At 39.3% G+C, this 10,810-nt stretch overlaps 1 protein-coding gene across 1 annotated transcript; it reads left to right on the forward strand.

Annotated features, from left to right (window-relative positions):
* The first annotated feature begins 657 nt into the window (after positions 1-657).
* Positions 658-10,386, forward strand: LOC145446664 (uncharacterized). The gene is made up of 16 exons (XM_080325015.1): positions 658-893; positions 1,567-1,734; positions 1,879-1,995; positions 2,179-2,270; positions 2,711-2,897; positions 2,994-3,082; positions 3,253-3,346; positions 4,190-4,291; positions 4,353-4,485; positions 7,110-7,281; positions 8,039-8,212; positions 8,287-8,428; positions 8,496-8,542; positions 9,474-9,583; positions 9,654-9,793; positions 10,049-10,386. Exons 1-16 carry the CDS (start codon positions 795-797, stop codon positions 10,142-10,144), a joined length of 1,962 nt encoding a protein of 653 aa, XP_080181141.1. The 5' UTR covers positions 658-794; the 3' UTR covers positions 10,145-10,386.
* The last annotated feature ends 424 nt before the right edge of the window (positions 10,387-10,810 follow it).

Below are 10,810 nucleotides of genomic sequence, written 5' to 3' on the forward strand. Positions count from 1 at the left end.
TTTGTCGCTGTAAATTACATTCTTTCCTACTAGTGAGTAGTGCGGTGCGTTTAGTGTGCAGAATTGTGTAATTAATACTGAATATGCTGATTGCCTTACGTAACGTCTGTTCATAGCATAATAATGTCTATGACATCGCATTGTTCGCCGTATATTGTATATAGGCCTACACCTACAATATACACATTCATTATCTTCCCCAAATATGTCAAATATTGGAATGCCTCGAATACTGGGAATGACCGATTTCTATACTGATTAGATTTCACAATATGTATAATCTATGTTAAACTTGTGTCCTCTGTCCCCCTTTCACCTATGAGAAAGGGCTTAATTCTCAGAAGAACATCAAAGAACATTGCCGAGTGGGTTGCGCTCACAAATAAACCTCGTTAGCATCTGACAATCGCTGTGAAAGAATCTTGACGCAGTCTCTTGTTCAGCCCGGCAACGCACAAACAATCTCACATGTGTTCCATATTACGATGTGAAAATTGATTCGTTTCCATAAGGGCTTCGGTTTTAGAGATTCGTGTCATCTTCGGCGCTGACTGAAATTAGCGCTATCGCGTTCCCGGATTCGATTGTCAATATCTTGTAATGAGGTTTACGGGGGCGGAGCCGGGGTAATTTATATCTGCGTCAAAACAAATACCCTGGTATTGATCACTATTCCGTCCCAATAAACAACGGGTAACAGTCGTATAAAAGTACTGGAAATGAGGAATTACCAAGTAGTATACACTCAAAGGACGGGCCTACCCATATAGTAGCCAGTATAGCTTTTGTCAACTATGTCGCGTCGCGAAGTTGCTAAAACAAAAACGACAGGGTCTAAAAGACATGAGAATTTACTGCACACCAAGTATTTCTGCCAAGTCATAAATGGAAAGGTAAGTAATAATATTTCATGCAGTTTTTCGTGACTAAAGTATGCTCATCAACATACACCTGAACAGTGTACACTATGGCAGTACTTCCTAAACTGATGGCCAGGTAACAGATTTGGCGGTCGCAGAGTGTAGACAAATACCGCAAGCAATACGCCACAATTGAACTATTGAACATTGAATTTAGATACATCACATATAGCGAAAATGTGAAAATAATATATAATGCATATGCGTGCTGGTCTCGGATCGTGTTTTCTGGAAAATGATTATTGTCATATGGCTCGTGGCAACAAACCTTTTAACTGTAGAGTAGTTTTCATTTCGCGCTGCTTATCGTATTTTCCGTGAGGGGTTGCATAAAATTTCAAAAGAATAAAGTGGGTCGCAAGCAAAAACATAAGGGAACTATTGCCGCCAACCCCAAAACTCATACTAGAAAATATAACTACTCGCGTCTTCACATCTTCGAATTCCTGAGTCTATATAAAATGTTACAAAATATTAACCTTGGCAACCTACTTCGCTGAAAAGTGTCAACAGATGAGTCGGGATAATCCTCACAGAAGTCTTATCTTACATAATGCGTCACAATTTACAGACAGTTAGGATTCTCTATAGGACAAGCTAACTTTATGATCCCCACCATTAATATGTGATATCTGTGCATTCAAAGGTGGATCTGTTGGGTGATCCTACCATGTTGACTGTGATGGAACTTGGAGTTCCGGAAATGTTATCGCGGTCTGAGGCATCGTTCCGGTACGTTCTGGTAATCGATGTTAGCTCGAGCATGGCTGTGGAAGCGGACGACAGAGCTGGCTCTCTTCTAGACAGAGTAAAGGTGAATTTTAGAGACGATGCTTTGCTATCGAGTCACTCAGAGAGGTGGTTGTGTGCCCCTAAACTAGACAACGCATTATATTGTATAAGAAATTGAACATTGCTAAACATACGAGTGTATTCAAGTATTTCGTTTGATTCGCAGGTGTTCATTGAACTTGTCATACAAAATGTTTCTCGACACGATTCCCTAGCTATCGTCAGCTTCTCAGATGACGCGGAAATTGAATTTCCTATGACAAAAATGAACGAAACAGCAAAAGTAAGTGTTGAACCAGCTTTCGAAGTCGCACACATCCACTTTAACGCAGTTGATAACCTTGATATCTACATGAATTCACAATAGAGCCCTATGGTGCTCACTGCTCAGAAATTCTGAAAAGGAAGAATATCAGTGACTTTGACATGACCAGATGAAATGCGCCATTTTCTTTATATTTATCAGCAAAACGCTCGATCGATTGTGAAGTATCTCGCTACAAAACAGAACACCAACCTCGAGAGTGGATTGATGACTGCCGTAGAAGTTTTAGCGAAGTGAGTAATACGTGAGTCATGTAAGGTAGGGCTGTTGAAAAAACACTTCCAAATACCTTAACAAACCTGATCAAGTCGAAGCAGAAGGCTTATATAGCTACAGACCACTTACAATTGGAAACTGTTGACCGTATTATACCCAACCCAAACAAATAAATATTACGATATGCGATTACCAACACTATTGATAAAATTAAAAAATGAATTTGATATTTTTCGCGTTTGGCGAAACTATAGACAACAAATAGTAACAAGCGTAACATATCAATAAAAGTCGAGCATTCGAGTATAGTGGTTGAAACGCTCAGTGTAAAAGGGGATTCGGGGTGCCTCCAGACATTTGGTTTATCCCCCTAGTGCAGGCCGCGACCAAAGCTTTGGGGGGGGGGCTGACGAAGTTCTGTATAATATGCTCATAGCTCACAGTAATTATTTTTTAGCAATCCATGCGAGGACTCTCTTGACTGCATCGTCCTATTCACGGATGGTGAAACTAACACCGGACAAGAGGACGCTGAAGAATTGGTGACAAAATTCAAAGCGGCCCAGGATAATCTCAATAAGAAGCATTCTGTACCGCTATCAGCACTGACAATAGGGCAATATATGCCTGTGCTATTGACACAGGTATAACTATTATGCGACCTATCTTATTGACAGAATATCTGACAAACCGATATTAGCTGAGTTGTTGAGTTGAAAATTAGTTCTTTACCGATTTAGCTCTCCGAATCTCTCGGAAGCGACGCATTTTACTGGCTTAGTGAAGAAGAAGACTTCGAAACTGACATGCTTCTACCTATTCTCTTGCGGTAACCCTAATAGTTTTTGATACTACTTTTATATTCATTACCTGATTACCACTAGTCTTATCTTGGATTATACTCGTATTTGCAAAATAGTTATAAACGGATTATGGTATATAGGATCCTTAGAAGTTTATACGGAATCATTTGGAAATATATGTGATATAAATTCACAGTGAAACGACAAGAGTGACGGACGTTAGTATTGAGCTAACGTGCCTATCAAATTTTACCTTCGATGTGGATTCCCTGCTAATGACACACTTACAAGTAAGTATAATATATATGTATATCATAAATCGGCGTAACTATTAGCATTATGCAACGTAATGAAACTTACAATCATCCGCATACGATTGTATAGTCGTGGAGGTTGGAGCCGTTTGGTAAATCGCCTATTTTTTGTGGATATCACCGGTTTTCCATTATAGCGTATTCTGCTTACCGGGATTCTGGTATATTAGCCGTTATTATTTATTACATATATCATGGACCAAAAATATGGAATGACATTCCTTCAGCCATGAAGGAAATGTCTTTTTCGGCCTCTTGTCGCGAATTTAAATCTCATTTACTCTTGACATATTGAAGTTAGTTAGATTTGCATTGTAATTGCCGTATATTGGATTCGATAATCTTACGTTGCCAAATTGTTTTTTTTTTTCGATAATTTGAACTGACAACTCTGTACATTTATCCATCTTCTATTTATTTTTTGTTTTCATTGCTTTTCATTCTTTCGTTTACTTCGTTATTATTGTTGCCTGTTACTCTGTTGTTGTTCCAACTTACCACTGTTCTACCTGTTTTTAATTTATTGCTGACGCGAGACTATATTAAAATACGATATTTTACTCCAACGATGCAGCTGACTAGATGGTCCCTAAGGACCGTATCGCTGCTACATGTATTTTATTTTGAACGCAATTTTTTGCTCAATAAAAACTATCTCTATCTCTCTTACATTATGCTATTCAAGCGCTAAATCTCCTCTGTGCATTGCTGTGATATTCTTCCTATTGGTATAGTTGCACCATAATGACGGTATTCGCCTCGTATTTGCGACCGCAAATAGCTCCTAACATGACATTACCGGCGTTAACTTCGTTCCAGAAATCATCTTTAACGACGATAGAGTACTTCATGCATTCTATACCTGGCGGCGTCAAGAAACATTTTCCGCTCACAATCATACCTCCCGAAGGAGACCTGGAGGTGATACACATATTTGCCACGCAATAACGTTCTGAAGGATTAATGGAGTCTTGCGATTTAGAGCTTTCAAGGAAAACCGGTCGTGGAAGTGAAAATATCATACAGTCCAATTAAAAAATCAAGACGAGAAATCATGGAAGACATCATATTTTCCAACGAGAGCATCAAATCGTGCAGAACAAAATTGAATAAAGGTATAGCTGAAATTGTAAACAAGATTAGTTAAATTGTCGCAGGTCCCAGCTATATAGTAGAAAGTATTTCGGCTCTAGCTATATATTCCATTCTTTGCGTTTCTGTCTACTGACTTGCGAAAGCTATACTGAGACTTTTAAACAAAATTCATTTAAGCTATCATATTGGGATTATAAATAGAGTATATAGCAAATAGTAAAGTCACATTTCTTTTAGAGGACATCCGAGCAATCACAATCAATATAGTGACCTTTAACAGGACTTCGCTAATTTCGCTTCAACCACGTGTTATTATCTGGTATCTAAAAGGTATCGCTTAATGGAGTTTCCAATATTACATTCAAGTTTCCAATTAAATTTCGGGTGAATTCTAGTTTTTAAAGGGTCAGGTGCAGTATTTTTCTCGTACCCAGTGTCTATAATGACCGACGGAAGGAAGTGAAATGGTAGTAATAGGAATTCTACTCATACGTGCTGTATGCGTACAATAAAACAGTCTACGTAGTTCAACATCATTTACAGCACACGAACAGCCGGTCAGTCAATTTTCTAATGACTTTTTGTTTTTCGTAAATGATCATTGATCATGTTGCAACGAGGTCTGAACTATGGCATTATCGTATAAAACCGACCCGTTCTTGACTCCTAACTATTATTTAGTGGAAATGGGCTTATAATTTTAGTATTCAAAGAAATCGATTATCATCACTCTTGTATAGTCATTACAATTAATACTCAATTCGGATGCTAGCACTCGAATCTGTGACCAGTCATAACAAAGCTACCTGTTACTAATATGTTCTTCATAAATCCCACTAAACAGAGTATAATTGTACACTGTGACCCGTATACGTATATATCCTCTGCTGTGATATTTCGTACCGCTGATCAATGTTCCCTCTAATTTTTGACTAGTCTTCGGGCACTCACCAACTTGCTGCACAGATCCTTGGACAACAGTGCGTAACGACTAAAATTTTTCACCTTGTCCTCTCCTCAGCTGGTGACCTGTGGTGTACCCCAAGGCTCAGTACTTGGACCGGACCTCTTCACACCTTATATGTCAACGACATTTTTGAAACCTCCTCATTGAACACCACACTGTTCGCTGATGACTCACCTCCTTTCTTCCGCATCTTCGACGGCAGAGCTGGATGCCCTGACTAGTGACCAAATGCCTAAAGTCCATGAGTGGACGGCCCAGAACAACCTTTGCATAAACGCTTCGAAATCACAATTGCTGACAGTCCGTCAGCCCATTTCCAACACAGATAATGCCAAATATCTCGGGGTTTTAATTGACTCGAACATGTCCTGGAAGAGTCATATTCAGTCCCTAGACACTAAATTATCACCGAAGTGCTGCCTGTTCTACAGCCTTAGGCGCTTCATGCCATCATGGGTTCTTCTGATACTCTTAATCTTAATCCAATCGAAGTTCCATTATGGCATCCTTTGTTGGGGGGCTGCCACTAAAACTGCACTCAAGCCACTGCAAAAACTACAGCATAAAGTACTCCGAATCATAGCTAGAGCCTGGTTGCCTGGTTGCCCATCCAACAAGTCGCTGCTGAAGAAATTCGGCGTCCTAAACATAGAAGATATGCGGAAACTAGAAATCGCCAAGTTTATGTATCAGTTCCACTGCGGTCGTTGCCCCGAATATTTCAATGACTTCTTTACCTCGGAATCAAAAGCGCAAAAGTACAACACACGCGCGTCCACGTCGTCCAAATTTCATATGATCGACCGAAAAGATCATCGCTCTATCAAATATGCCCGACCTGATGTGTGGAACAGTATCCCGCCTGCCATCAGACAGTCGACGAGCATGTCCACATTCAAGTCGAAATACAAGCAATTACCATTAAATAAATACAGTCCATCCTCAAGATTACCGGACCACGACTGACCTATCGATCTCGCTTCCCATGACATGCCGCCCTATTCTTGTCGCTTTCTTTTTCTATACTGTCTTCTTTACTTTCATTCAGTGTGCATGCCTCCTATTTACATCGCCTAGGCCAAGGTGGGTGTCTGATTCCATAGACAAATCCAAGTCACTTCGATATCTTCCTGTCTATTCATTGTATCGCATTTTTGTGGTGTATTGAACTGATAAAATTGCTAATAAACCAATGATGATGATGATGATTTTTGTGCGCAACTTAGAAATTCTGTGCGCAAAGACCGTGTCAGCACTGCGCATTTGCGCACGTGCGCAGCTTAGAGGGAACATTGCCCCAGGTTATGATATCCATCTCTTCTTCTTTGTTGTTTTTTCGGCTTCTGGTGGGGGCGTCGTTGTCTATGAGCCTCCCTGCTTTCAAATGCAGCGAAACTAATACATATATGGACTTATTGCATTGTACATACCTTGTTCTTAGCGATCCGGAAATATTCGTGTTTATTTAAATATGAAAATATCATTCAATTTTAGATTGCGGCTATGTACTTCAAAGCGTCTCGCTATTTTTATATTTTATTATATATTGTGCGCTAAAGGAGGTGCACGCTTGACTAATACATTTCTGCACCATCCTATCCCAATCATGTGTTCCTCCGAAGTCCACATCACCCACATATTTGGTTGCTTGCTTATTGCGAATATGTATGCTTCCAGAAAAGGGCGTTCTGTACTCAGACTCATCTGAAGGCGTATCGGCATACATTGTTGAAAACAACCATCTCGATCTGTCATGGAATGCCGCTCAGACAGCTCTAGCAAAAGTCGTGAGGGAAGATTGCAGAATGCTCACTTTGCGAGAGCTTGACAACGCACTCTATCTTCTACTGTAAGTATCGGTGTGCCAGTTGTCAGTATTTATGGTCAAATCATTCGATGGCAAGAGCATTAGTGAAAACCACTGAACGGCATATTACAACTACGCCGACATAATCTGGCGTAGCATAGGTCACTGCATTCGCGATACGTGCGCCACAATAGAATATAATCATCAGGATTGTTCGAAATTACCTCTTTTTTTCAAATCGGCTGCTAGCTATAATATTAGCTAAAAATTTTGGAGAACAAATTTGACCCAATTCCAACGAGTAAAAGTGAAGCTATTGGATTTGAAAAAATTCGATGTGGGTAATCCTAGAATTATATTAACGGAAAACTCGAATAACTTGAATAACATATTTATTTTGAATAGGTTTTATAGACAACTTGACAATTTCATGGGTTAGCCAGTAAACATTTTCCAACAATTTTCCAACTCTAATAGCTTCACTGTTATACTCGTTGAAATTGAGCCAACTCTAGAGTGCGACGTTTATTTAGTCAACCAAACAATTTCAGCTAAGAGCCGCAACAATTTGAAAAACCCTATGAATCATAAATATGAATATACTTAGAATTTACGAAATAAGCAATCCGTTCTGCTGTCTGCGATAATTTCAATGCTTCCATATGAGACACATTCTTGAAGAGGTGCACACTGCACATATTCCATATGGGCGATCGTTAATGTTTTCGGGGTGTATCAGTAAGCCTAAATATACTTAACAAAGTAAATATACTAACGGCTTGTTTTGCAATCGTCACAGCGAAGGTCCCAACAGCGTGGAGCTCGATTCTTTCGAAGAAGCATTGGAAGGCGTCGAAGATATCAAAACAACCTATCGTGGTATATTCGGACATCGGAATAAATGCACGACAATGATTGATGAATGTGCGAATGAATGGAAGGACATTTTGAGCTTTGGGAAAACAATTGCAAAGTAACAAATACCACAGTCAATTGCTCTAGTCGCGGCGATAATAATAGTCTATTTGTCCTTTTTTTTTGTTTCAGTCCTTACAACTACGGAAGAATAGCCTCTCTTCATTCGTCTTTGGCGGCTGAAATGCCCGTTCCGAAGGGAGTTCACAAGGAGTCCCATCACCAGCATTTCATGCCGAAACAAATTTGGAAACGGCTGAAGAAATTTGAAACTGTAAACTATGAATGCACTGTCAAGTATCCTCGCAATGATAATGTAGCTTTATCGTTCTTTTTCCTAGATCATGAAAAAGCGAGCTAAGAGGCAAAAGGAAAACTCGCAGACGAAGTAAGAATACGGTTTCACTTAGGGTTGCATTTAAAACAAAAATCAATTTAAAACAAACATGTTTTCTATTGTTTGTTTTTGTCTCAATCCATGACGTCACAAATATTCAATTGTGACGTCAGAGTGGATTGCCATTGACAATTGAAAATATAGGGTAAATATAGCTCCTTTGACGAATTAGGCTTCCGTTCGAACCCCTTACATACGGACCTAAATTTTCTTAACCAGGAAGGACTAAATCGTCATGCAGCATTTTTACGGTCGGCGATAATCATTATCAGAACATTACTTCCGTACCAATGATCTATAATTCTATATCTACGTAGCCTACTAAAGCTATTGAACCGACTATTTCGAGGGCTCCAACCATCGCATATCGTGTAGGTGGCTATATGTCGGGTGGTAATCGTCCGTAGGCTTACACAACATGTTTTTTGGAAAGAGTTTACACAATTACGGCATAATTATACAACTTGAAAAAAAACTCAATTTTGGTTTATTTTTAAAGGCATTTGTTTAAAACACTGTTTAAAACATGTTTTAAACAACGTGTTCCAAACAGCCATTTGTTTTGAATGCAGTCCTACGATAGATGTATGACTGTGACATCTTAACAATAGATGCTTAATTTCTAGAGCAGTTTTGCTGGCATAGAAGACACATTATCTCCTAGTTGAGTTCTTCTCAGTTGACAAAACCGCATCTCCATGTCAGTATATTAGCTTATCTAATTCTAAGGGTATCACTGTGCAAATGCATACCGCACTTATGATATACACGGCGTTGGCACCATGCAATATCGGATTCTGATGGTTCTAGCTGCCCCGTATAGTCTACTTACCACATATACCACGCATTTCATTATGGTATATTAATGACAAAAAATAGGAGATTTTTCGGTTACATCGGTTTATATTCACGTCTTCTTCAGTGTTTTCGGCTGCAAAACCATTCTGCTTTCGGAATCTCTTCGAACGAAAGTCTACGGCAACAAAAAGGAATCGATGGCTGACCTGATAGCCAGACACGGTGGACGACCCGGTAAATAGTGCCTTTTATCGTACATATACAGCGTTTCAAATCGTTATTATAAAGGAACTTTGTTTGACAGAATACTACGTGATTGTAAGCCCATATAAGCATCATCCGGAATGGTATACCGAAAAAAGTTTTCGCAACACACTGCTCGTCAGCTCGTGGAATGACCACGAAACCAATTCTCTGATTGTGCGATCCGCCAAAAGGGCACACGTATGCATATCCTTTGTTGCTATATTTCTACGTAAATTATAGTGGTTGTTCATCAACGTCAGATGAATTAATAGCTGAAAGTTAATGATACAGTAATGGCAAGTTTCCTGGTGTGATACTGAACAGTTTGATTGTGATGTCGCAATAGCGATTAGTGAGTGATCAGTATGTCGGCCTTACTCAGAAATTTATCTCAGATATATACCGTCCAGCCGTTATTACCAATTGCGACAAATAATCAAAATTTCTATTCAGGTGCCTATTGTCCGCGAGGAATTTGTGCTGGATTGCCTGCGGCGAAAAAAGTATTTGAAGATAGAAGGATATTTTTATAACAGTGCAATGACTTAATGTATTCGGTATGGAATATGTCCTCATCAGCAGGCGCAGAAGGGACTTGGGATCTGGACATTGTATATCTCTAACAACAGTAGGCCTATGTAGTGTGTTTAGGCCAAGTTTGTAATGTCATGACTTCCTCAAGCGAAAATACACGACAGGACGACATATGAGTCTGTGTACGCACTGTGCACTATATACGATATATATTCTGTTAATCTGCAAATGGAAAATTGAAAACACATATTGACGCATGTCTGAAATGGTTACATGACTCGTTATTTATTGGTATATGAGTTTTAATCAACATTAACACCAGCAGCGCTTAGATTTTAGGAAGCCGCTCTCCTAAAATACATGCTTTTCATGCCGGGTTCCAGTGAAAAGTTATGAAGGCAGATGTCTTTTGCCATTTGGGTTTTGTCAACCACAGAGCGGTATACAGTATTGAATTCTGTCATCGGAGTGACGGGAAACAAATTTTCGTTTCATGGGATTGAGATGGAAAATGTGGTTTTGGTAAATATCCTAAATGCAATTAAAGTTGTCTTGTCTACAAGAAAAATAGACAAGTAAATCTGTTGACGACAATCGAAACTATTTTCCCACCTATACTTCCGTAAATTCAAAAGGATAGGCTATTATTGTCTCGTGGTAGTCGCGACAACGTGCGGAATG

Source organism: Botryllus schlosseri, chromosome 9, assembly GCF_051294905.1.
Source record: "Botryllus schlosseri isolate E-star chromosome 9, Bs_hap1, whole genome shotgun sequence".
NCBI classification, from domain to species: Eukaryota; Metazoa; Chordata; class Ascidiacea; order Stolidobranchia; family Styelidae; genus Botryllus; species Botryllus schlosseri.

Excerpts from the sequence above, each read along its gene's own strand:
- LOC145446664 (XM_080325015.1), top strand. The coding sequence starts at position 795 with ATGTCGCGTCGCGAAGTTGCTAAAACAAAAACGACAGGGTCTAAAAGA. Across the intron at positions 4,292-4,352 it reads CTCCCGAAGGAGACCTGGAG|AGCTTTCAAGGAAAACCGGT; the intron begins GTGATACACATA and ends CTTGCGATTTAG. Across the intron at positions 8,213-8,286 it reads TTTGGGAAAACAATTGCAAA|TCCTTACAACTACGGAAGAA; the intron begins GTAACAAATACC and ends TTTTTGTTTCAG.